This window comes from Halictus rubicundus, chromosome 2 (genome assembly GCF_050948215.1).
Source record: "Halictus rubicundus isolate RS-2024b chromosome 2, iyHalRubi1_principal, whole genome shotgun sequence".
NCBI classification, from domain to species: Eukaryota; Metazoa; Arthropoda; class Insecta; order Hymenoptera; family Halictidae; genus Halictus; species Halictus rubicundus.
This window is the reverse complement of record NC_135150.1, coordinates 26,160,711-26,187,441: the sequence shown is the minus strand read 5'-3', so window position 1 is coordinate 26,187,441 and position 26,731 is coordinate 26,160,711. Positions and strand designations below refer to the sequence as shown.

General features: G+C 37.8%; 6 protein-coding genes and 1 long non-coding RNA gene across 10 annotated transcripts; 3 read left to right on the top strand and 4 right to left on the bottom strand.

Annotated features, from left to right (window-relative positions):
• Positions 1–154: 154 nt before the first annotated feature.
• Positions 155–1,129, top strand: LOC143365875 (uncharacterized). Its single transcript, XR_013084609.1, has 2 exons — positions 155–279; positions 1,078–1,129. It is a non-coding gene; the product is annotated as an uncharacterized LOC143365875 (long non-coding RNA).
• LOC143365842 (rab-like protein 3) lies at positions 934–2,224 on the bottom strand. Its single transcript, XM_076806416.1, has 5 exons — positions 2,085–2,224; positions 1,603–1,812; positions 1,374–1,522; positions 1,191–1,304; positions 934–1,128 (listed from the first exon to the last, which is right to left on the bottom strand). The coding sequence occupies exons 1-5, from the start codon at positions 2,128–2,130 to the stop codon at positions 949–951; spliced, it is 699 nt and encodes a 232-aa protein (XP_076662531.1). The 5' UTR covers positions 2,131–2,224; the 3' UTR covers positions 934–948.
• An 80-nt stretch (positions 2,225–2,304) lies between these two features.
• Tfiiealpha (transcription factor IIEalpha) lies at positions 2,305–4,480 on the top strand. The gene is made up of 8 exons (XM_076806388.1): positions 2,305–2,440; positions 2,555–2,721; positions 2,815–2,981; positions 3,079–3,207; positions 3,298–3,524; positions 3,600–3,804; positions 3,878–4,106; positions 4,188–4,480. The coding sequence occupies exons 2-8, from the start codon at positions 2,595–2,597 to the stop codon at positions 4,361–4,363; spliced, it is 1,260 nt and encodes a 419-aa protein (XP_076662503.1). The 5' UTR covers positions 2,305–2,440; positions 2,555–2,594; the 3' UTR covers positions 4,364–4,480.
• A 78-nt stretch (positions 4,481–4,558) lies between these two features.
• Arr2 (arrestin 2) lies at positions 4,559–7,148 on the bottom strand. Its single transcript, XM_076806389.1, has 7 exons — positions 6,991–7,148; positions 6,603–6,724; positions 6,232–6,531; positions 5,921–6,148; positions 5,659–5,847; positions 5,404–5,572; positions 4,559–5,313 (listed from the first exon to the last, which is right to left on the bottom strand). The coding sequence occupies exons 1-7, from the start codon at positions 7,055–7,057 to the stop codon at positions 5,171–5,173; spliced, it is 1,218 nt and encodes a 405-aa protein (XP_076662504.1). The 5' UTR covers positions 7,058–7,148; the 3' UTR covers positions 4,559–5,170.
• Positions 7,149–7,513: 365 nt separating this feature from the next.
• Akirin (akirin) lies at positions 7,514–11,382 on the bottom strand. Its single transcript, XM_076806423.1, has 5 exons — positions 11,205–11,382; positions 10,041–10,240; positions 9,756–9,918; positions 9,607–9,663; positions 7,514–9,496 (listed from the first exon to the last, which is right to left on the bottom strand). The coding sequence occupies exons 1-4, from the start codon at positions 11,380–11,382 to the stop codon at positions 9,653–9,655; spliced, it is 552 nt and encodes a 183-aa protein (XP_076662538.1). The 3' UTR covers positions 7,514–9,496; positions 9,607–9,652.
• Positions 11,383–12,844: 1,462 nt separating this feature from the next.
• Positions 12,845–14,943, top strand: LOC143365768 (acyl-protein thioesterase 2-like). Its single transcript, XM_076806257.1, has 7 exons — positions 12,845–13,039; positions 13,367–13,398; positions 13,481–13,546; positions 13,619–13,666; positions 13,784–14,030; positions 14,113–14,277; positions 14,341–14,943. Exons 1-7 carry the CDS (start codon positions 12,869–12,871, stop codon positions 14,386–14,388), a joined length of 777 nt encoding a protein of 258 aa, XP_076662372.1. The 5' UTR covers positions 12,845–12,868; the 3' UTR covers positions 14,389–14,943.
• Positions 14,944–15,071: 128 nt separating this feature from the next.
• Positions 15,072–19,874, bottom strand: Pigeon (gamma-secretase activating protein pigeon). 4 transcript variants are annotated; one of them, XM_076806255.1, is made up of 11 exons: positions 19,743–19,874; positions 19,496–19,597; positions 19,243–19,379; positions 18,870–19,179; positions 18,527–18,789; positions 17,231–18,384; positions 16,705–17,046; positions 16,414–16,628; positions 16,131–16,334; positions 15,977–16,048; positions 15,072–15,908 (listed from the first exon to the last, which is right to left on the bottom strand). In XM_076806255.1, exons 2-11 carry the CDS (start codon positions 19,551–19,553, stop codon positions 15,838–15,840), a joined length of 2,826 nt encoding a protein of 941 aa, XP_076662370.1. In that variant the 5' UTR covers positions 19,554–19,597; positions 19,743–19,874; the 3' UTR covers positions 15,072–15,837. The 4 variants fall into 4 exon arrangements, with proteins under 4 accessions (XP_076662370.1, XP_076662369.1, XP_076662368.1 ...); XM_076806254.1 differs by having other exon boundaries at positions 19,496–19,601; positions 19,743–19,858; XM_076806253.1 differs by lacking the exon at positions 19,743–19,874 and having other exon boundaries at positions 19,496–19,722.
• Between the last annotated feature and the right edge of the window lie 6,857 nt (positions 19,875–26,731).

The window sequence follows — 26,731 nt, the reverse complement described above, 5'->3', positions numbered from 1 at the left end:
GTGCTACTAATTGCCCAACCAACGAAATATACATCTACTCACTGTTTTGCGGAAGATTACACGGCAAATACACTTCTAATTTCAAATAAACTAATCGGATCGATTACACGTGATCGAATGTTCAAATAAATACGCCCTCAAATAGATAGTGGCGTATTCAATGAAAAGTCACATTTGACAAACAACCAGGTAACGCGTGTTAACCTTTATATTACGTACGAAAATCCAATATATGTGGCTACCTCAGAATAGAACACGCACACCAGGAAATTTAGAAAGGTAAGTGTAAAGCATAATGTTCAGATATTATATTAATCCGAATAGTTAAGGGACGTATCTAAATATATATCTAAAGTATAGACAATTTCGTCGTATCATTTATATTATTCCAGTATAACTCATTTGTTTAATAAATCTCGCCATTGACGAACAGATATTTCGAACGTAGCGAAGAGCTGTTTTTGAAATTTTTAACTATCGCGCGCTACGGTGTGACGTAATAAAAAAAATTGTTGAGAACCATCTTTGTTATCCCATGCATTCGCTAGCGCGTAATCCGCTTTGAAAAATGTAAAGGATCTCAAGCGTACGATTCTATACCATTTCTCAAGGTGTGATATCGTTTATTGAACCTGTCAGAATCGATATTGTGGATTAATAATTTGAGCTTTCGCTATTTTTAGTCAATATTCGGTTTTTTTTATATGCAACGATGATAAATCAGGAAAAGATTTGTGCCACCATCTACGATAAATTACTATACAACGAATGTTTAGTTAGCTATTTCTAGGTGGCGCCACTATACTTTTCCGTATTACCAACCATATTAGTTTCCTACGTTGTCATTTCTTAAATTAAATTTTTCAAATAATTGCTTTTAATTTATTGTTGATAAGAAATGGGAATATTAATTGACGTAACAGAAAATTGTAATTATTTTACAAACATTTAATCATTGTGATAAATTTTGGTACTATATTGGGAATTGTATAATGGTAATCTTCGTTTGTCAGGACTAATTCCTTCTTTCGACGAATAATAACGCCTTTCGACAACTTTGTCGAAAAATCGGCTTAGTTTTACAGATGAACTAGAACCAGCAGCCAATGACCTCACTTGACGACAATCCTGCACGGTAAAATAGTATCGTTAGTATCCAACCCCTTCAAGTAAAAGTATAATTGACATACCAAAAATATCTCATCTGCACCACATTCTTCTGCAATAGTTGACGAACGTCTGTGGACGCTTGATCTTACTTCTGCAACCAAGTCCAATTTGGTACCAATAACTAAAATTGGTATCTGCAAAAGAAAGATGTTATTTTTAATGACATTATGCCTTTATGCGTGCTATTAAAATGTTTCTAGTACCTGAGTAGAACCCACAAATTTTTCAGGATCAAAGTCATCGAATGGTTTTGCTTTCATGTAATTGCTGTCTTTACTTAAAACTTCTTCGAGCCACTTTTGAAGGTTCTGCTGTGATTTTCTATTTGTTAAATCATGGACCAGTATTATACCTGCATTATGGGTAACAATATTTAATTAGTAAGTTTCTAAACTAAATGTACCATGTACCTCGAACATTTTGAATTTGTACCATTTGTGGGATTATAAAAAACAGATCTTGTATTTTTATGATTTTGACTGCCACCAATATCCCATAATTCAATAAAATATCTTCTCTGATTAGGAGTTCCTTCTTTGTATTCGTGTAATTTAACTTCCACTGAACAGCCTATAGTCCATGAGGGATTAGGAATAGGTTGCTGCTGACATATTAAATGTGTCAATGATGTTTTTCCAACACCTGAAAATGAAAAAATCGAAGGAATTCTTTAGAAATTCATAAATAAATGCAATAGCCTTGAAACGCATAAATTTTAATAAAGAAATATAACAAAAGGCAGAATGTAGTATATGATTCGACATAAACGATAAATCGAATAAAAATATTGTTCTAAAATCATGTTATAATGTTATCTTAAGGATTACAATATTATTATTGTAATTGTTACAGTATCAATAACAGTACTAATAAATATGTCAAGAACAATAGAACTGTTTCAAATATATTCTTACCAGAATCACCAACAACGATAATTTTAACTTTATCTATCGCTGCCATTAATAATTTTCATTAAACCGTAGTTGAAGATGTACTTGTTCTACAGTACTACCGTTTGACAGGTAATCATTTGACAATTTTGTATCACGAGTACATAACCTCACAAATAATAGCAGTTATAAACAAGCGTCAGTCGGGACAGTGTTTTATCATTCTAATACGATTGATAAAATTATGAATTCCGCAGCTTTATTTTTTAGTGTTTTTGCGGGAACATATGTTTAGTATTATGATGTATATTTTAATATACTTTTATTGACACTTGTTTAAAATATTTTCTGACAAAGATATTATTTATAAGACCTTAAAGGTTAGTACTCCAAATTATAAATTATATTATTGGTAATATCTCAACGCGAAGTACGTTCGATATAATTAATATTAAATAATATTTAATTATTTCAACTCCGTTTACAATCTTTAGCAATTCCAATAATATTTCATTGTATGTAACAACAAGAAAAATGAGTGGCGAAGAACGACTTGTTACAGAAGTTCCAAGCAGTTTGAAACAATTAGCACGTTTGGTAGTACGTGGATTTTATACAATAGAAGATGCATTAATTGTTGATATGTTAGTCAGAAATCCATGTAAGTAGAAAGTTCAATATATCTTTGCAAATTTGTAGTATCGTATATAAAATCATATTTTAACTATTAAAATTCTACATTTTACACAAACAGGTATGAAGGAAGATGATATTTGTGAACTTTTGAAATTTGAACGTAAAATGTTAAGAGCTAGGATATCTACATTAAGAAACGATAAATTCATTCAAGTGAGATTAAAAATGGAAACGGGTTCGGACGGAAAAGCACAAAAAGTCAACTATTATTTTATAAACTATAAGGTAAATTTTAAATAGCATATACTATCATTATTATTTACTTACTAAAGAAATTATCATATATATATATATACATACACAAACATATGTGTCTGTTTAGACTTTTGTAAATGTGGTTAAATATAAGCTAGACTTAATGAGAAAGAGAATGGAAACAGAGGAAAGAGATGCTACAAGCAGGGCAAGTTTTAAATGTACAAGTTGTTTAAAAACATTTACTGACCTAGAGGTAAATACGCTATGCTTGAATCCTACATTGTTTATTGTGTGCATAAAAGAAAATAAAACAGGAAATATTTATTAATGTAATATAATGTAGGCAGATCAATTGTTTGATATGACCACTGGTGAATTTAGATGCACCTATTGTCGCGAAGTAGTGGAGGAAGATCAATCTGCACTTCCAAAGAAAGATTCGAGGCTATTGTTAGCCAAATTTAACGAACAATTAGAGCCCCTTTATATTTTACTACGGGAAGTAGAAGGTATCAAATTGGCTCCTGAAATATTAGAACCGGAACCAGTCGACATAAACACCATTAAGGGGTGTGTATTTTTTTAATTATATTGTCTGTTTTATAGAAATATACGTATTATAGCTTATTTATAACTTTTTTCTAGTATCGATACAAGAAAACCAAGCAGTCTAAGGGCACCTGGTGAACAATGGTCTGGCGAAGCTACAAGATCGTCAGGTTTCATGGTAGAAGATACCAGAGTAGATGTTACAATCGGTGACGAATCCGCCGATGATAACGCGGCGAATAGGAGAAAGGAAAGACCAATTTGGATGATGGAAAGCACAGTTATCAATTCTGATTCACAGGTATACTTCTGATTGTTGTAGTAGTCTTTGTCTTTTTTTAGAATTCATTGCTAATAGCTTGTCTAATCTCTAGCCGGACGGAGTACACATGCAAGAGAATATACTAGATAAAGCTGCAGCCACTGCCACTAATGCAACCATAACAAATAATAAGCAGGGTGAAGATATTATGTCTGTGTTGTTGGCACATGAGAAGAAAGGAGGAACGAACGCCGCAGCCGCTATAAAGTCTGTGCTGCCTCAAGAATCTAGCGATAGCAGCGATAACGAGGAAGTCGCTGAAATGCAAACGATCGACACAGGTATGTGTAAACATACTTTCAATATGTTTTCAAGTTGGTGTTTTATCAAGGGAATGCACACACTTTTTAATCATTGTTTAGGAGAAGTGGACACGATGGATTCGGAAGACGATGATCTGGTACCGACAGTATCAGTTGCAGGAAAAACCGTTGCAATCGGAGATGTAAACGATACATTGATCGCAGAGATGACTCCGGTAGAAAAGGAAGCGTACATTCAAGCATATCAAGAATATTATTCTCATATGTATGACTAGACAGAATACAGTCAGCGTTGTTAGCTATTTAACGATGCTATTTAAGACTGAGTGGTTACTGAGATCCTTGTAATATTTTGTATAGTCATCAAATATATAATTTTCTGGGATTGGTAATATTCATGTTCTTTTCACTTGGACTATTGGGTATTGGTTGAAACGTTCGTTGAAAGTAAAAGAAATGAAGTTCAGACATCCGCATCTTGCAGTATTTATATTTTTCTTCTAATATATAGATTATAACTCAATAATGTCATCAGTTTGTAATAAATGAACATTTACAGACACGTTATAATCACAATTAATCAAAATTAATAGCATACATGTCACTTCTGGTAAGGCGGGAAAGTTTAAACTTAGCCGAATATAAAGTATTTATTAAGCTTACTTTGAATTATTGTTTTTTTGTTTGTCTTCACGAGAATTTCTAGCCGACCACCACCATCGGATAGAAATTTTAAGACGATACACATTTTTGTATGGTACTTTTCGCTTTTTTTTGTACTTTTTTTGTCACATTTTTTTTCTCGCATTAACATTTATTTACTTCCGCGTGACGCCGCGCGCTCGTGTTATCGGTACAGATATTATTTTACCTGCTGTACCATTTTACTCTTTCTTTGATATTTCAATGTAGCTTACATCAAAAGAATCCTAGAGACGACGTGTTCTATTTATATACATTATATTGTACTATCTACCTATTTTAATACAATTCTATTTGATTCAGAATTAAATGTCGACCATATCATCTATTTTAGAATCTAAGATTCTTTTGACGTAAATAATTGCCTTTTCGAAGATGATTTATTCTGGTTCGTTCAGACGCAGACGAGCAAAGTCTTCGAACACGATATTATCGTCGTCGTCGTTAGAGTAAGAATTCTCATAGCGTGTTCTATCCACGCTCTTGTTCTTCTTCAATATAGCTCTTTCTTTTTCCGCAGCTCCTGAAAAACAAAAAAATATATATATATTACACATTTACAATATAAGCTAAACAATTAGTTTTCATAATGACATTATTAGTTAGTATTTACCTGGAGCCGGATGCATTAATTTAAATGGTACATCTGTAACCAGTTCACCGCCTAAGGTACCACAGTTCAATTTCACCCTCACAGAGTAAGAGATGACAATACCCATAGCATCGCTAGGAGTTTTACCCTCCGCAACCATAGTCGAAGATGCAAGGTTCACATCATCATCCTGAATCAAATGCAAAGGAAGTGCATAGTGAGAACATTATAAAGTATAGAGAGTCGTGATTTCTGATAATGTCTTTTCGTCTTTACTTTTAGATGTCCGTCAAGAGCAATGCCACGTCGATCTTTGTTGCTGCTGGCTAATGGCACAAGATAAAACTGTTTCGTGAAAGATGCACCAGGCGTAATTGGGCAGCCCTCGCGTGTTTCCAAGCTTGCTACATGCCGGGAGAATTGGGTATTGACCATTGTGACCTCGCAATGCTGAACCACAAACAGCTGAAAAATCACAATGATTAAATGCATGATTCAGACGATACTATTTCAACGTTGCAGCCTATAGATTAAATACCTTGATGTTCTTCACGGCTTTCCGAGAATTATTGGTAACTATAACGTTCGCTGCCACCTTTTCACCATGGTAGTAAATTTCCCTGTCCAGCGTAACTTCGAGATTCAATTTACCTTGAGAGAAAGTGAATCCTTTGGAAACCAGAGAACTGGGTAGTTTACGTCCTCTCGAAGGTGGAGCGTACTGCAATTTCTTGATCGCTAGTGCTACAGATGATCGTTTGTGTCCCTGTTCGAATCATTTTAACTCGGTTTGAAGGTTTGTGTTGAATGCAAGTACATAGGTAATCAAATTCGAATAGTTATGGCTACCTTATCTTCTTCGTGTTCCCCGACGTATATTCTGATAGTATATTCTACTCCCAAAGGTTTTCCCTGATCGTCGTCGCCGGGTTGCAGTGTGACAGAGCTGGGTGAGCTCTGTGGGAATTGGAACAAGAAAGGATACGCGTTTTGACCGAGTCTCTTCAGGAGACGTTCCTGCACAGGTGTCATGTCTTGTTTTTCTTTTTTAATCGGCACTATTTGCTCGTGGCATAAGACGAGTTCTTTGCTGAATTTGACACCCATGACCTCGTCCTCTTCGCGGCCATAGCGGAAAGTTGTTGTCACCTAATTAATATATATATTCGAAATATAGATAAGTTCGGACGGATTAATATTTGTAAGACTTGAATTTTCACCTGTCCATAAACCTTTCGTCCTTGAAGATAATCAGTTTCGACAACGACAATGCCATCGATGGGATCTACGCTTTCTAGGTGATCGATGAAATCTCTTTTGCCAAGATAAACCGTGACTTTTCCTACAATTAGCATAAAGACATAGCATTTGCGTATGTTCAAAATTTTCGAGTATTATAATTATATGGTGGGTTTTATGCATTCATGACAAAACTGAGTAGGTGCGACTTAAAACTGTAAAAAGATTGATGTAAAATTATTATAATGAAAGAAAGAAATTTTAACTTAGCTCTTGTATCTCTTAATTGATACGCAAACTTTTCACTTTGCATAAAATGATCCTCTGTCTAATTATAATATATCCTCAGCACTACATTCTATCGCTTACCATTTGGAGTAGTCTTCTTGTATACCTTGATGGCTACAACGTAAGCCAAAAACAAGAGAGGAAACATTTGGCACTTTTTTTCCAATCAAATGAAATAACAGAAGTTTGTTTCCCGCCCAGAAGTGACAGTCTCTTAGCATGAACAGGGAACTTCATATAGTCTCGGAAGGGCTTCTTGAAGCCATACTACTAATAGCATTATTTTATTACCAGAGTTAGATAATAAGATTAGAATACACATGTAAGTGGTTCGTTACGTGCATCGAAGAGCTGATTCAGTATCTCATGCACATTCAACCAGGAAGGTGATTCAAAGAAAATTCAAAAGTTGTGCAAAATTTTATTTGTATTCTTCTTAAGTGCACGGATCGTTGTTTTGTAATTATTTATAAAAACTGGAGTATTCGGATCACGGGATACTAAAATTATGGAAATTCTTTTAAAAAATGGAAAAAGATTTTGTTCACTTGTATGTGTATCTATCTACGTACGCTCAGAGATCAAAATAAAGAAGTACACATGATCAGTCTTAGACTTATATTTATTTCGATAATAAGTGCTTACATAATATAATATGGAGGTATTTTAATTGAAATCAAAATCCCCTGAATGACTGAGGAATCACTTCGGTGTATTTTTCACAAATTTTTCTTAATGGTAAACAATATCTATTGTTTCTCAAGTAGGTATTACTTATATCGTTAATTAACTAAAGCCACTTGTATTTCTTTCTTCTTTCACATTCAGTAGTCAATAAACACTTGGTATATTATTTACACACTATTGTGCAAACACTATTTAGTAATGTGTTCCCAAAATCGTTCTGGTAACTGAAAGACACCATTTTTGTGAATGAATAAGGCAAATGCTAATGCCCTTCTTCGAAATGTATTTTTTATAAATGGAGAAACAATCGATTTTCGGATATACGTCTCTTAAATAGTAATAAAACGAATTTGCAAGATGCCGACATGGCTTCTTCGGATTAATGTTTCTTCATGTTTATGCATTTTTTTTTCTCGATATGAATAATTTCATGCCATAACAAAAAATACATGCAGCAATCAAGAAAACCTGATTCGACTTAAATACAGCCTATTTGGTTTCTTTGAAGTAAAAAAGAAGAGAAAAAGACCAAAATTAAACGCAAGAAAAACGAGGTACAATATAAAAACGAATGACTATAAACTAAACAATTTTTAAGGTCAATAACAGTTAAGTAATATATACTAGAATTATCGCGATAAATATGTCTAATAATAGGCACAGTTAAAGTGTAGGTATATATGTTCATTGTTTACTGCTTTATTATGCTACAGAAAGTCGTTGCTACCAGGGAACAGAAATATTAGCAAAATTTTATGAAATCTTTATTTCAAATACTCATTCTTGACAATAGGTTCGTACAATGCTATATACCATACGTTCCTTTCCCTTTCTTTACAAATCTTCGTATTTGAATTTTTTTAAATAAAAAAAATTGTACTAAGAGAAATTAACGGTACGTACAAAAGTTTAAATAAACGTTACTTTTTTTCTATGGCAAACAAATGACGCATGTGAAATTGTTCTTAAGATTTTACAGTTCGATCGTTCAATCTCCAGAGAAATAATTAAGATAGTCTCTTGTATCCGAGTTAAAATGCTTTGTTGATAATTTTATTCTGCGAAGTTCGAACATATCAATATTTAGGGGAATGTTGTTTGCAGTGGTAGTTTGTGCATGCACTAAGTCGTACACGCGAACTAAAAAAAAAGTTTCGTAATGGTAAAAATAAAATTATCTAAATACGTAGCATGTGCTTGTGTTATCTTTTACTTTACCGTGTAAAGTATAATTAAAAAAACCACGGAAACAACTTTCCCCGAAATAAAGTTTCGTAAGCTTTCTTTCCGTAAAAAGTGCTTCCTCCTTCGAATACTTGCATGTACATTTTCACATTTTTGCGTTACAAGAGTATTTGTCATTCCGTATAGTTGAGCGGTACGTAATACAATGTGTCATTAAAACAACAAAGAGTAATTCATCGTTATTCTTCGATAGTTCGTAAGACTAATCGATAATTTGTAAGAAATAAACAATCATCTAATTCCAAACATTTGCGTGTGATGTTGCAGAACCCTGGGCAAGTAAAAGACGTTTCTTGGCTCCCGACTTCAAGCATAGTTACGCACCGTGTGCAACTTCTATATGTATTAACATTTGTACATAACTAGAATCTCGGTACAGTTCCCTGATACCAGCGCATTTCTAATATCAGCCAGTACAAATATTGTTAGTTCATGTAAATTCAATAGTATACACTGTAGATTTTCGTAGTATGATTGCTGTTGTTGCAAACCTACTAAACTTACATTACTAATTTTTTTTTTTTTCGTTTTTACCAGACAGATTTTTTAGATGTAAATTATAATATGAATTTTCTTAAAGACATTTTCTTGAACGAGGCGATGCTGCTTACCTCATTTGAAACTTCAAGCAAAATTTGTCTCACACAGTAGAAATCTACAATAACAAGTGAAACAATACAAAATCGTATAACGGTAATTAAAGAAACGATCAACTTATTTTACTCTGTAGAAACAAGCAAGCTTGCGCGTATATGTGTATCTCACCTAATATTCTTCACAGAAACATGTTCTTATAAATAAGAATCTTGTTTTAGGATAGGTCTGAAACACAGGAATAATCAAAATAAAACAAATAATCTTAAAACACAATAAATATTTGTCTCGGAAATATTTTCATGTAATCGTTCACTTACAACTTGGCGCTGCTGCAGATTCGAATCTCTTTTGTATCTGATCATAGGTGAATTTGACAAAAGCATCGTATTGCTCGGACAGCTTCATATTTAGAATCTGATCATATTCTTCTCGAATCTGTGTTTCTTGTTCCTTAAGCATTCTCTCGCAAATCAAGCCAACCTTGAACATAATTAATTACTAGATCCAATTTCATACTAACGATACTAACACTATTAACATGAAGTCCTATGCGCTTCATATTTATTTATCTCAAATTGTTTGTATATCACATATATATATACCTGTCTGAACGTGAATAAGGGTTTTTCCTTTCCACTAGGACTATAACTATATGAATTTGAACCGCACGCAGATGAGCTTGAAGGACTAGCAGGGCCTTCCATGTCCGAAGAGTCGCCGTTATTAGTTTGTGGACTAAAATGTAATTGTTTGCGTCGATGCAGTCTTCGGATTTCTTCTCTTATATTCGCGGCCATTTTTTCTATATATACAAAACAAAATTGTTATCGCTTGAAATATCTTATTCCCTTAGTCATTCCACTTAACCTAGTTCATATGAATTTATAAAGCAGTTACCTAACGCGACATCCAGAACTAATTGAATGTTTAAATTTTTTCAGTATATAAATTCGAAGAAACGAAAACTACCATATACTACACTACAAATTTGCATGAGAGTAAATTTAAAGGCACGACATTATAAATCGAAACTCGTTTTAAAATAACGTCGAAAAGAGTTATGAACAGGACATCCCAGCATTATAATCGACAAAGGAGCCTATTCTCTGGGAAAAAAATTTGAAAACAGAACGAAATTATTTCGTAGGCAGCTCCGTTTTCAAGGAAATCGACAAAGGAGCCTATTCTCTGGAAAAAAATTTTGAAAATATAGAACGAAATTATTTCGTAGGCAGCTCCGTTTTCAAGGAAATCGAGTTTGAAAAGTTACGAAGCATGCGTGCTAATGGCCATCGTCTCTTCATGATTTACTGTATCTACTGGCGTGTGCTCGACAAATCTTTGAATTCAATTTTCTCGAGAACGAAGAAGTTATGTTCTATATTTTCGATTGAACATGTCTTATTTTGGTTGCGCTAAATAAATAAAAAAAAAAAGAATAAGTTTGATTCCCCGATGTCCGTTACTACATTACCATATGATTTACGCGTCCCCTCCCCTCCCTAGGCAAAACGCCCTACCTCATCGCACCCCCCCTTTACAAACGTCGTGAATTCAAGTTTTAAATCGCTGGAATGGCCTCCTAACCACCCCTTCTCTGCTGTCACATTGTAACGAGGAAATGGACAGAAACGAGGGGGTGGGAGGGGGGCAGGGGAGACAGGGAAAGAAAGAAAGGAAGAAAGAGAAAAATAAAGGAAGGAAGGAAGAAAGAGAAAAAAGAAGAGGAAGAAAAAGAAAAATGGCCGTAGCGTATAGTTAATTACCAGGCGTCAGTTTGTGAGCTACTTCGCCGAAAGGCGAAGGGTTCTGTGGCCTGGAGTTGGCTTGCGTCGATGTACCGGGCGAAACACACATCGGCACGCATCTTCGTCGTTTACTCGGACGACCATGACTATGCACCGGGTCGAACTCCAAAGATCTCTTTAAAGTGGCGCAGGCCATTTCTGCCGTTCACCGTCCTGGCTCACGACTGACACCCACGGATTATTATGGGCTTAGCCCGCGAGCAACGAATGATTATGCCGAAAAATACAGCAAAACCACCGTGTACGCGCACCGCCTGAACAATTTCTTCGAGTGCACTCCGACTGTTCTAGCTTCCCTCGAGCCGATCTCCTCGGATTTCGTTCGACTCGGACAAGGCTGCACCAAAACAAACACTGCGGTAAAACAATATGGCTGGCATCCACGGCACCACAGTTCGTCAGCTAGGAACGACCATGGAACGAATGTCTCGAGCCCTCAGAACACCATCTTTTCACTGGGCCACCGCTTCTGCATTCCAAAATGTATACGTCGCAGACTCGCCACCGAACACTGGCTTCTCGCCTCTGATTGGCCGAGACGTTGCACGATGGTGTCCCTGTGCATTTCCTTTCTATAACTTGTTTCAGGGAACACCCTCTATACCGTCCAATCGCTCGAGATACACTCGGGAACAGGAGAACCTGTTTTTACCTGGCCTCTCATTGGCTAACCACTGGTTACCGCGACAGTGCTGCCTCCCGTCGATGACAAAGAAGGACAACGCCAAGGATATATAAATGACATAGGTTCAACTTGTTTCGCTTTATCATTTGTCTGCGCATACTCTTCTTGCAAGCTCTCGGTTTACTAACCGAGTTAAATCTTGCATTGAAACGTGACGCAAAAATACGGATTCATACGAATACGAAATGAGTATTATACATAGGGTTGCTTTGTTTCCGTCTCTCTTGCTCGTTCCTTTTTCACTATGATTAAGGCTTGCGCACTACCGGGCACGCAATGAACTGTGGTGGGGATAGAAGCGTCCGGTTATGGAGGTTATTTTAAGAGGACGCTAAGGGGCATTTATAATGTCCAAATTAAAATATGTAAATCGAGTACCCTTTACTCTCTAGATAGGACGATTAATGTCAATGAATATTTAAATATTTTCAGGTTAATCGAATATTTAATTATAGTTGTTACATTAAACGTACCCTATCGTGAATGAAAAAGCTGGTGAATTTAATTCAAGCCTTTGGTTCTCTTCTCAGAATCGAAAAGTCAGAAATTATAAACAATTTGTATGCGCCCGTCTCGGAAAAGTGATCGACATTTCTTAGAAATTTTAAAAGTACAATTACAATCGATTATTATTTAATTCTCGAGAAATAAAATGTAAAATTACATCGTCTCTTAAAATCGTATGATCCTAGACAAGCATCGTTGCGTAAATATCAAATTTCTATGTAGCATATATTCTTATTAGCTTTCTAAGTATAGTTGATTCCACAACTTATCATTAGTAGATATTAACATTGCGAATATCATCATGAACCTTTTCACGGTAATAAAGTACGTAACATTTAAGGTATTGATGATGAGCAATAGTACAACAGGTTTGTGCTAACTAACTTTGTACTTTGGTTCCGATTTGAAAATACATTGCCTTTTGTAAAGCATGCGCACGACTTCCACCTATTGCATATCTGATGACAGCTTTTGCATTCGCAATTTTTGTATTCTCATTTTTCGCATTCTCGTTTTTCGCACAGCCCGTCCAAAAGCACGACAAATAATGACATCGATGAGTCCTGTTGTAATTGCGGCTACCGCCAAACATACGGCAACGGTAAGAAAAAGAGTATATCTTTGCGCAACGTGTTTTTTTCTTGGTTATCTATTTATTTATCTATTTATGTAGTGCAGAATGATTTTCGATTATCCGTAAGTTAATTAATTCTGTCGCACTATCGTTATCCAAATTTTAAACATATGGTTCGAATTAGAGTGGCTCGTATTCTGCATTTAAGATTTGTAACGCGTCATCTTAATTAAAAAAATATGTATACATTAATGGGACGTGTTAACCAATAAGTATGTAAAAAGCGTTTTCGTATACTAATAGGGTTTTTTACATAATTTTGCATACTACAATTTTATTATTCCATTGTTGCAGCTAATATTCTTCCATGGGTTGGGTGATACAGGGTGAGATAATGAATTATGCAATGCTATGGCAACAGTTCACAGTTGCGTTACATGTAAATATAATTTCCATTTGGTTTCACAGACATGGCTGGGCCAGTCCATTGAGCGCCATACGATCACCTCATGTTAAAGTAATCTGCCCTTCCGCGTATGTATAGTTGTATTATAAAATATTTCTATGCTCACCTATTAAATAGATAATATAGTCTCGTTATGATAGGCCCAAGCAGCCAGTGACGTTAAACTTTGGATTACAGATGCCAAGTTGGTAAGTGTATAGAATTATCCTATAAGACGCGTGGCAGTGCATTATTACATGATATAATAAAGCACAAGGATTTGTATAGCAACATCAACAAAACAAATTATGTATTGGAAAATCTAGGTTTGATTTGCAAACATTGGAACCAAATGGCCCAGAGGATGAGGCAGGCATAAAAAAAGCTGCAGGGATGGTACACTCGTTAATTGCAGGAGAAGTTGCTGCAGGAATACCCACGAAGCGCATTGTACTTGGTGGTTTTAGTCAAGGCGGTGCTCTAGCTATATATAGTGCTCTTACATATCCAGAACCCCTAGCTGGTGTTGTAGCTTTATCGTGTTGGCTTCCTCTTCATCAGAAGTTCCCTGGTGTATGTGAAAAAATATAATAAAAAATATAATAGCACGTGAAATCATGTTTACTTGCTAACACAAAGATTCTGTACTTTTCAGGAAGCAATAGGAAATAGAAACACTCCATTGCTACAGTGTCACGGCGATTTCGATTCAGTAGTACCGTATAAGTGGGGACAAATGACTGCAGCTTTTCTAAAACAATTTATGACACAAACAGAGTTTAAGACATATAGAGGACTGATGCATACATTTTGTGATGAGGTAGGACGTTCTGCGAGTTGTTTAACAAAAATTGTTAATCGATAATGATTATTACTTTTGCAGGAAACGAGCGATATGAAAAAATTTCTCGAGAAAGTACTGCACCCGTGATGGTCCTACTAAAAAACATATCACTGTTTTAAGTGTTAACCTTGTTACAAACAATGTTTAAGTGTTAACACATTGTGATAGAATAAATACAAAAATAGGTAAAAATATTTAAAATCTCAAGGGAAGAAACGATAATGGTAACGAACGTTTTGGTGGAACATTTATTCATATTCCATTGTGGGATTAGCTAATTTAGTTTTAATATTCTTTACCCTCGTATGCCAAAATTAATGTAATATTTCCTGTCTTCCATTCAACAATGAATGTTCATAATTATTGCCAAATAATAATTATTTTTAATCGAATATAATATCCATTATAAAATACAATCTCAATAATATTTTGATATAAATATTTTAATTTATACATTATGATGTTTCTAAGCATTTATGTATCGTTTGTACTATTTCCATTTAATGTAAGTTACATTTAATGTACAAATGTTACTAATGTACAAATGTTGATATATTGTTTAAGGAACTGTAATATGAACAATAATTTTGTGTTTACGATTCAATTTGTTCTGGAATCAATAAACTTTATAATTTTGATGGATGTTATAACTTATAACTCTGAATACCGATCTCATATTGTTCGAATAATTTCATATTCTCCACGAAACAACATTGAAAACAATGAATGTTATGTTAAAAACGACTACATACATATAATACAATGATGGGGAAGATTAAGAACACGCAATTGCTATTTAATCGTTATATTCACATTTACAGAAAAATTAATACTGCTGCATTTTTGTACATATCTCCTGATATGTATTTTCGTTAACAATATAGTATGCGTTCGTGTAAAGACAAAGCAGGGTACAAATTTCGGAAATTTGTGACTTTATAAAGTACGACAAACGTTAAAACAACTTAAAATCGTTTAAGTTACACAAATATTGCACATGAAATTATTAAAATTATCTACGATTAATATGGATAGAGGTAAATATACAACATTATAATAAATAATCGTCTCATAGAAGAATTAACAACGTCCATACGAAACTATAACAATGTAATAGTAATAATAATAGAAGATTAATAGAAACAAGGATACGGCTCTGGTAAATGTATAACAAAATATAAGATAGAATTCATTAAAAAATCCAAACTTACAACGTTCGTAAGCTGGCTCACACTAGACTTTAACTGTTTAAAGCAGTAGTATAAAAAGAGTCTGTGGTTAAAGTTGTCGACCGTGTACAAAGTTATATTAAAATTACAAAAACGTTTACCGTATAGAATTCTTAAGAACAGAACACCTACACATTTAGAAAATACGGATTACGACCACATTCATACATTGGATACCTTGGAAGATAGCAATGGCACTTGATACGTTTAAAACATTACTTGTACTACTATTTTTGATTGTAAAAAAAAGTTCTAGATATAACTGCTGCGGTTCAGTTTAGTTAAAATTCGACTAAAATACAGTTACCTATAAAAAATCTTCTGTAGACGTAACTGTAGCTTCTATAAGTAGTCCAAAATCTAATTCGGCTAAGCTAGCTGTAAAATAATATTATTTCACAATGTTACATGTAAAAATCACAAGATAGATTAGCATAAACTCATACCTTTTGCTGTAAGTAGATCGAGGAAGGTATCTAGTGGAGATAAACGATCTGCTGAGGGAAATGCAGCTAAACCTGCAAAGAATTTATTTTGTTTACCTACGTGCATATTTTACATATAATTTTCTTTCTTGTTCCAATAATAATGTATCATTACCATTATGATGATTTCTGTGCTGTGACGTTCTACCTCGGTTTTGACTAACTTCGCCGGACAATATATTTGCGGCGTGTTCGCGAGCTCTTATCATAAAGCTGACTGGGTGCAACCATTGATTCAACAGCCTCTTGGCTCGCGATCTTGGTAGCAAAGATAACAAAGTCAATTTACGAACAGCGTTCTCTTTTGTGTCGCTGATGTCTATAAAATGGAATATACCATTACAGACAAATTCCGAGTAATAAGCATGTTACTCGAAATGTAAAAGCGAACATTGTACCAGCCATGATGATTTTGGTCACGTCCACTTGCAACTCGAATACCGATCGTTTAATATATTGCAGGAACATCGAATACTTTAGAGTTCTGTAGCCGAGGTAAGTGAAAAACGACGTGAATCCTTGCGGTGCAGGAAACGCTAAGCCTTCTATCGCACACCTGTAGCGTTCTAGTAGTATGAACAATAACCACCGCCTCGCTTCGTCCAATTGATCCCTAAAAATAAGGACACAATCCTACAGCGTGACGAAAGGAGAATGGAAAAACTGAATTCGTTTATGCGTCGTCTTACACTAATATAAAACCCCGCTCCTGTTCCAGTCGGGGATCAACGTTCGCAGCTCTGCACAACATTTGACAGAGAGCTCTAGACGCTTCTAGTTGCGCTGCCACGTGTCTAGTTGCCATAGCATGAACATGCAGCGGCGTACAGGACCCTTGGACGTGTATCACGGATGTCTGTGTACCATGTTTCAGTAAATACATCGACAACTCCCTTAAATTCACGGACACGACGTGTTCCTGTTTCGAAGCTGTACAACTCTCGGTCTCGTTGAACGGCAGACTAGAATCCAACAGTTTGTTGCTGCGACCACCTGTGAGTTCGCCGAGCGATACCGTAGCCACAACCAATCTGCAACATTATTCATTCTAGTCGATTAGGATGTACATTCAGTCTTTTACAATTCCTCTCTCTCTCTGTATATAGGACGATCGAGTTCAATTGCGGTAGTGGTAAACGTGGAACATAGATATTGTTTGAAGAACATGCAAATCTAGTATTGTTAATCAACGTTAAACACAAAAAATAGCGTTACCCTCCGCTCGGAGACATTGGAGTACTGGATCTAGACAGTGCTTCGGGTTGGTAACACGCTAAGGAAACTAACAATTTCTCTGCAACTTTGCTCGGCTTGAATCTCGTTTTGTCCCCGTTATTTTTACCGAGTTGATCCCACAATCTAGTCCACAAGTCGCTACGGTAAGGGACCAGCCGTTGCTGGGGCGAAAGCAACATTACCGATGTGTTCCAGAGTTTCTCGTGGCTAAGCGTTATACTTAAATCGTTCACTTTGATCTCGAAACTCGTGTACTCTTCCATAGTCGTGACAGGTAGCAACGCTAGCAAGGGTACAGCGTCGACTAGCAAATTCTTTTGCACCAGCGCGTACGAACCGCCGATAAGAATCTCTTGCATGTATCTTACTATTTCCAACGATCTCGGTTTCTCTGCGATCGAGCACATTAATTCCGAAATAATGTCGATGTCGTTTCTGTGGCAGAGAAAGTAGTGGAGTATTCCCAAACGCACTTCGAGCGACGCCTCTTTGCGAAACACTTCGACGAGGAAGTCAGAAGGGATTGTTAGTTGTACCAAGTCTAGCGTAGGTAGATCTATCGTTAGTATGTTCGTATTAGGACAAGTAGTCGCGTTGCTTCCTTCGAGGGAGGCCGCGTCGTATTTCTTTTTGCCTGGCCCCTTGTTAGGTTTCTCGAATTCGAGCAACGGTACCAAGTAAGAAGAACGCGACGTGATAGAGGTTAACGGGCCACAGAGTATGTGACAGCATGGCTCGTGATTCGTTCCGATCTCGAGCATGTGAGTAAATAAACCTTGCACCAGAACGATCATGTGGTGATGTTCGTAGATCGCGAACGTTGGTCTTATGAGTTTGGCACGTGACCACGGTATGCCTGGTATCACGCAATGGATCACACAGCTGTGGTGAAGAAGCGTTACGGAGTATGCAAAGTGCACTGTATTAGATTCGCTCAGTGAGTTAAGCACATGCTGTTGCGGCTTTACCGGGCGATACAGATAGTGGTGGCAGACACAGACCATTCCTTTCGAATCGGAGACCACGATTAGATCTAACGAACAATCGTGAACTCTTAAAGGTATAACGTCGTCCTCGTAAGTTCCACAGTTGGACGAAGTTGACAATTGAGGTAGATTCAGCGGTATGTTCAACTGAAATGAAAGAAGCTTCAGAGTCTTGGATATCGTCGCGTAATAGTCAAGGTCAAGTCGAATTCAACGACCAATAATATCGTGACCTCCGTGCGACTTTGGGACACACAAGTTAGTATGTATATGTTAATAAATTAGTTACCACTGTTTCGTGCGGTAAATCGTCGTGAAATTGGAGACCGCTGAGCGTCGGATTACTTCGAGTACATTTATTCTGCTTCTCTTCCTCATTTTCGGAAACGACGCTCACCGGAAGTCTTCGATAATGTATATGATATAAAACCTGATTCACCATGTCCCATTGAGCCCAAATAAAAGCTTTCACCAGCGGCTCCGATTTCAATTCCTTCATCGTTCGAAGATTCGATTCTGATCCATCGAACAGTACAGTATATATTATGATACCTGTACCACGATACAATTTATTTTACAACGATTAGCAGAAGACGTTCCATTGCGATTAACAAAAACATTCTTATGCTTACATTCTTGATGAATTAATAATAAAAATTTGTCCAGATGTCCGTCATCTTTTTCTCTGTATAAAAACTGTATGCGTACTTGTTTGGTCCTTTTTGTGTTTAAGTTATGAATTGTTACATTGTCTTCTTGTAATTCGGCGATGTATGCTTCGTACGCTTCAGTGTCGGCTGATATATTTTCTTCTGTTTCTGTCGTTGATTCCACGCCGGAATCTGGACATATTTTCTGTTTTATCACGTAGCCAAAAACTGTTCGACTTTGATTTATCGTTGCTTGCACTATGTTTAACATTTCGCCGAATCTGTGTAACACCTGGGTAATACGAATACGAGTCATTTCAAATGGATAATAACATTTTTTATACATGTAACACACCTGTAACTTATCGTTAATCCGGTCGTAATGGCCTACAACAGTATACGACGTGGATATGTCGTTTTCTACGGTTTCCTCTGTCCATCCAACCAACAGAGATCCATCCTTCTCTTGTCCCAATAATTTCCATTGTTCCGCTACAAATCAATTTTTCGCATTACAAAGTACATTTCATTTATGATAGACGTAAAAATCAACGCGTTCATCAACTGTTCGTACAATTACAAAAAAATTATGAAATCGTGGTGTGTACCTGACTGTGCTTTTTCCGGTAAAAGTAAGCATAACTTTGCGGCAAGATTTTCTACCATATCTATCGACAGACTGTTGGTCACTGGCTAATAATTTGCAGTGTCTTTCTTCGGCAACAATGTTCGATTGTTTTTGATTTGTCAATAAACAGAAATCTTACGTGTAGTTGACATTATTTGACATATCGTCTGCTATTATTATGGCCGCCACCATAAAATGGACAATTAAAATAGATGTCAGCTACTTACTGAATCTGAGAGTCGTCGGCAGAAAAAATAGACAAAGATATCATAAATTGTGATCACATATTTCATCCCATTATTATGTTCTCTGATTCATCTTCTTCTGATCTATTTTATCTCTCCTTGCCTTCTTTTTCCTTCGTAATCACTATTATTGAATGATATCAATTTTTGAGTGACAATTGATTCTTGCCTTCTTTACGGTAAGATACAATTCAAATTCTGGCAAGATTCATTTGCTCGGTGAGACCTGCATTTAAATTAGTGGTGCCATCTACACTGAACCATTTCAGTGGCTCATTGTCAGACAAACGGCTACCGGGCACAACAATATTATATTGTAAATATTGTAAACAATATTGTAAACAATATTGTAAACAATATTGTAAACAATAGTATATTGTTTTATACAACAATATAATTATGGTATTAATATGAATTGTAAATATTTTTCTGTGAAAATGAGTCCAAACACGCCATAAGTAGAATGAAAAGAAGGTTAAGGAAGTATATAGGAATTGGTAGGAATTAAGTGTAAATAAATATTACACGCAATATTTACCGAAAAAGTAACATTACATGATGTGCAAGGAAGTATCCGACAAATTCCATAGGTCCCAACCATTCTTTGATTCTCTAAATCCCTCCTGTCTGTGGTTTCAACATACGCCGTTAGATGGCGTGAACATTGCGATCGGTAATTTGACCCGTCAGTAATTGTGGCACCGCCGAGATACTGTTTCTCGTCGGTGATTGTGGCTAACAGTTTGATCATTTTGCCGCTATTTTCAAATTTTACGCAGCAAGTGATTCCTGCCGCTGTGTACGTTGCGGCATATAGTTAAACTAGCAAGAATCATTTGCAACTAAAAGAGATACCAAAGAGGATATGAAAGTGCTCACGCCCGGGGTTTCGGCGTTCCCACTTTTCTGACATCGCCATTTTAGCATGGAACAGAACCTGAGTAGCTTTTAGCATGGAACAGAACCTTGGCAACTTTTAGCATGGAACAGAATCATGGCACCGACGAGGTAACAGTACCTCGTCAGTGACATGGGTCTGTTCCATGCTAAAAATCAGAGTAGGGGGCAGCATTGTATCGGGAACGCCGAAACTTCGGGCGTAAGCACTCTCATATCCTCTCTGGAAATACTCAATATTCTCTGTTTCTCCTACTATGAATACATTTTTTGTGCATGATATGGTTGCAGAAATGTCTCCTGAACATTTCTGTATTCCCATAATATGTTGTTAACCTTCAAAAATGTTATATTTTACCTTCTTTCTACACATGTGTCTTTCTTATCCGGAGCATTAGTTCCGGCATTTCACCGCTAGATGGTTATAGCGTTTCTGTGTCGGTGGGGTGGCTACTGAGCCGGTTTATATTTTATTTGGCTCTGAACAGGTCCAAAGCGTTAATACATATAAGAAAAGGGGTGGCAACTGTTGCAAAAATCATGATCAGCCATAATTACAGCAATCTGAAACATGGGTTCATCATTGTTTAATTATTGTAACTTTTACGAAGTCGACGACATAATGAAATTACGCTTTCACAGATTCGTGTAAGGAACGTATTGGGTAACCAGCAAGATGTTCGAAAAATCTTATCTCAGTTAATTTTGCTAAGTTGATGCACTTACCGCCCCACGGAAGGAGAGATGAAAATTACTCAACATCTCGCCCGACGAGTTTAATCCACTACGACTCTTATCCCTCGGGATAAGAACCAGAATGCGAATTAATGGTACGATGTAGTTATATGTAATCGAGGGAGGGACTCGCAGCCCCTCAGAGTCGGACAATACAAGACATCGATTGGAAAGTCATCGATCAAACGTATCTTAATTCGCACAATGCTGCGTGATGTTGTAAAAATTTGAACCTGTGATGGATCGTCGGGTCGCGTCAAAAGACAGTTAACGAGAATGGTCGATCGACCGCGTCTCGCAAAACGGTGTAAAATCGAAAACCGCGGACGGTTTAATTCGAAATCAATTGCGAACGCAAAGAACAAGAAATGGCGGGGGTTGGCTTTTAATAGGGGTGGGAGACTCGCCGAAGCGTTTTTATCGAAACAGTGGTTGAATGCATTGGCTTAATGAACAGCGTTTCAGCGGACTCCGTCGAAATGCCCCGTGTACGCGGCTCACGCACGCACGTTCGCATTCATCTCGGTTCCGGTCCGGCGAGTCGGCCTGACAGCTGTCACCTTTTAAAATCACGCCTAAAAAAATTGTTTAATATACGACTCGGCTGCGGTTCCGTAACAGTTTTGCACGGCACTTGTCCGGACCGCGGCGAATCGCCGCGACGATTGGGGTGATTTTCAAATGGGGCCGTAATTTTAGGGTGCGGCCATTCCCATTCGCCTCCGCGGCCGTACACGTTCATTTAAAATCCGATCGATGTCCTTTCTGAATCGAGCGGTCACCCTCGCGTGACCGCGTTTTCGTTCGGGCGCGGTTCTTTTTTCTTTTTTTCTTTTTTTCTCTCGCGAAATCGGGAAACCGTTCCCGATCCGCCCGTTGCGTGGGAACACGACGGAAATAGCCGATATCCGCATCTAGGTCGGTCAATAACCGATTCCGAGGCGTGACCTCCGACCGTCGGGAACCGATCCAGGTTCGAGCGAAAATTCGCCTCTCGCCGTTTCGATTCCTCCGCCGTTCGTTCGATCAGCTTGTAATCCGAGTACTTTGACGGTAGTTAGCCGGAGAGCTAATGCTTTTATCCGCTGGCTGCTAGATTAATTGAAAAGGGCCGATGCGTCGTGCCGGCACAGATGGTGCGCGAGACTGTCAATTGTGACTCGGCCGATTTCCAAACGTTCGAATCACGGGACGAGCTTTCCCGTCGTAACGTGCTTTCGATCCGTTACAAAAATTCTCGAAAGATTCGATAACGAGGATCAGAAGAATATATGTAGAATACTATCGATAAGCGAAATACCTTTCCTCACAACCGTTTGCCAAACTCGCGAAACGCGCAAACCCGAATACAATAATTTCGCGGTAATTTTACGCCGAGCCTGGGATTCGCGCTCGGATTTACGAGCGCAAACAGGAATCGAGCGCACAATGCGGTCACCGCTATTATCGCCGCGCGTTGACCACTGTAACACGATCGGTGATAAATTCATATTTGGCGGCGGAGGTCGACGGGCATCGACACCGACTCGGCCGTGTTCCGGTAACGCGATCGCCGATAAATTCATATTTCCGATTGTCCGTTCGACGAGCAACAAATCGTAAAGTACGGGGCCCGAGGAACGCAGACGCTCGTGCATATGCGCGTCGAGTCGCGCCGAAATCAAGTGTGCCAAACAATATCTGCCAATTATCGAACGATTGTGCCGCGGCGCCAACTGTCAGCGTTGGTCAACCGTTCGATCGGGGGAGTGAGTGACCATCGACCATCGTCTATCGAGCATCGCTCGAATCGATGGACAATGCGTCCATCGCAAGGCCGGCCCGGTCTCCCCCCCCCCCCCCCACGATCGAATTCTACTTTTGTTTTCGCAAGAAAGACGTCGCTTCTCTTGTTCGCGTTCGCCTCGGCCCACGCGTTCCCGCCTAATCGCGATCGACGTAATTTTATGCGTGTTTGCTTTGCACCGGAGGGGGACGCGTACCGGCTATATGCATGACCGTCGCTCGTTGTTTGTCCAGAAGATGGACCGGACAAATCCACTCGACCCGGTCCCGCGTACGTCGATCCCGGCGAAATTATGAATAAATATTTGCCGCATCGGCGACCGTGCTCCGCGCCGATCGAGGCCCTCCTCGTCCGCATGCCACGCTCCCGAGAAAACTCGGAAAGGATCGTATCGTTGGCACCTCGGAAAATGGTACAGTCGATTCTCATTACGAGTCAGTGCCCACCTTATAATTTGGTGCAATATTGTAGCGGAGAAAGACATTTTCTCAGTCTTCTTGTCACTATCGCATAGTAGTCATACGCTTTTATGACTTGTAGACGGACATGACTCTTAGGTTTCGACAACCTCAGATTTCGTCTAAGAGTCAGTTACCAGAACGGCGCACAGTGGGCAATTTGGACAAAATCGGATTCAAAATCAAGGGACTTTATATAGGAATGAGGTAGAGCGATGAAATTTTTTTTAAATTGAAGCTGCAACTTTGTAGAATATGGGAAAAATAGGGAGATTATTACCATCGAATCATTTCAACGAAAAAATGATTTCATTAGTTTTTGCCACAAAAATCAATTTTTTGCACAATCTTGAGGTCGTAGACAAATTTTGAGACCAGATTTGAAATCAGCGTGAAAAAATCTATGGGAAATGATGTACAGCATGTTAAAAAAAAAATTTTTCCGCGCGTGGTATTGGAAAAACCACAATTTTCTTGAAATTGTGCAAGTTTAACGAATTTTGTCAAGGTTAAAAAGCGTTCGTACCATAATCTCCCTATTTTTTCCATATTCTACAAAGTTTCAGCCTTAATTTAAAAAAAATTTCATCGCTCTACCTCATTTCTATCGAAAGTTCTTTGATTTTGAATCACAGTGGTGCCAAGGTGGCAAAAAATCCATTTTATAAATTTTCGATTTTTATGAAAAAAAAATTATTTTTGTATAGCCTAATAGTGATTGCATAACGTGCCAAAGGCCGATTTAAGAAAAAATCTTTTCACGGAGATATACGCATGGTAAATAAACATTTCTTCGCTCCTGGGAATTCAACAGTTTTCAGTGCGATAGTTATGTAATTACTCCTCCTATAATTGAATACTTAGGGGTCTACGAATCACATGGGTTATTGCAAACGGATTCAACTATGAACTAGCAAAAAAAAATTTTTTCAAAAAAAGTTGTTTAACATTAAGTAATGTGGACTAACCTGAAGCCTCTTTGCGTTACGCTCATTTTTTATTTACGGAGGAATACAAAAAATCCTTTGAAAAGCTTCGATCTGGAACTAATCGTTTTGGCAAGTTGTAATATTTGAGCTTTGTGCAAAAAATCATGAGATACTTCGAGATACTTTCGCCGCAATTTAAGTTTAAATATCAACTTTCGGAATTTCGAAGGGTCTCATGATTTTTTGCAGAAAGTTAGATCAATATTACACCTTGCCAAAACGATTAGTTCCAGACCAAAATCTATTAAAGGATTTATTATAAGCTTGCATAAATAAAAAATGGGCAGAAAACAGAGATATTCGATTAGCCCATATTACTTAATGTTAACAACTTTTTACCAAAATTTATTTTCCCAAATAAGCGTTGTACCTGTGGCAATCTCTCCACAAATTTTCAAACAAACTCGTTGGATAGTTTCGTTTTTACAGATTTTTTCCCGCTTTTTGGCCATTTGGCACTACATACAGTGCGGCGCAACTGACTCCTAACGAGAATTCACTGTACTTAGGATCGATCTAAAACACTGCAGCTATCGCCACGGCCCGGAGATTTTCAAAAATTATGAAATAATCTCCGCTAGACAAAAGAACTTTATTCCATATCTTTGTACCGTCTCTGCGCGAACTTCCGAGCTTCGAATGGTAGAAGACAAGCCAGTGTTACCATTGACAGTGTCACCGGAGTTACCATTGACCGATCTAAAACACTGCAGCTATCGCCACGGCCCGGAGATTTTCAAAAATTATGAAATAATCTCCGCTAGGCAAAAGAACTTTATTCCATATCTTTGTACCGTCTCTGCGCGAACTTCCGAGCTTCGAATGGTAGAAGACAAGCCAGTGTTACCATTGACAGTGTCACCGGAGTTACCATTGACCGATCTAAAACACTGCAGCTATCGCCACGGCCCGGAGATTTTCAAAAATTATGAAATAATCTCCGCTAGGCAAAAGAACTTTATTCCATATCTTTGTACCGTCTCTGCGCGAACTTCCGAGCTTCGAATGGTAGAAGACAAGCCAGTGTTACCATTGACAGTGTCACCGGAGTTACCATTGACCGAAAGAAAGTGTACCTATTTGGATGACGGCGGTTCTCGAGTGGAATCGCTGCGCTCGTGTCCTAGGTTCGGATCGGCGAAGCACGCGCGCGCACGCGAGCGCACGCGAGCACACGCGAGCAGCTCGATCAGCGTCGCGCAAGCAGCGAGCGGCAAGCGGCAAGCGGCAAACGGCACGCGACTTCTGCACGTGAAGTCGCGTGCCCGCCGGAAGCTCTAGACCGGATACTTTGTTCCGACCGACACGGTCCCGCGGAATCGCGTTCACCGATTCTGAGTCACGCTGGCTGGGCTTTCTCAGCGCCCCGAGGGGCACACCGCCCTCGCGGTTCGAAAATATTCTGTTCGATTTCATTCTCTCGACAGTTCCAATCGTTACCGTTCCCTTAAGGGGGCCGGCAGGCATTTGGCCTTGACTGTCACGCCATGTTATGCTATGCCTTTTTTTCTAGACATTTTACGTCTTAAATAAGTAAGTAATCAATTAAAAATGCGTACCACCGTGTTTGTACATGTCTTTGCTACGTCTGTATGGAGCCTTTTTTTTCGATACGAACACTAAATCTCTCGAAATTAAGAGAATCTTTCAGCGGCAGCCATCTTGTGACGTCATACTTGCTTCAGAATTCGAATTTTCTGCCGAATATTACAAATTACTCCACGATGAGGTAGTAATTCGCAATTTGGGCTCTATACAGACATAAATTGGACTTTTAGGAAACACAATTGACCACTTCTAAACTGCTCATTGCAATATTGAAGCGATAGTTTGAAAAGGTTTTGACCCATGCATACGTGTATGGATTTCAAACCCTGCCGGCCCCCTTAACCCTTAACTAACCGCCTCGCGGCACTCTATGCATTCCTGTTAACACTAGGTTTACGGAGCACTAAAAGCGACTATTTTGCATTACTTTATAAAAATAACAAGAACGTGCAACCCACATTTTTTAGCAATATTTTGAAAATAATATATACCCAAAGAAATAATCTTGCTAAATAATTTCTCATGTATGCATTCTTAGTCTTAATAATTGTAAATTAA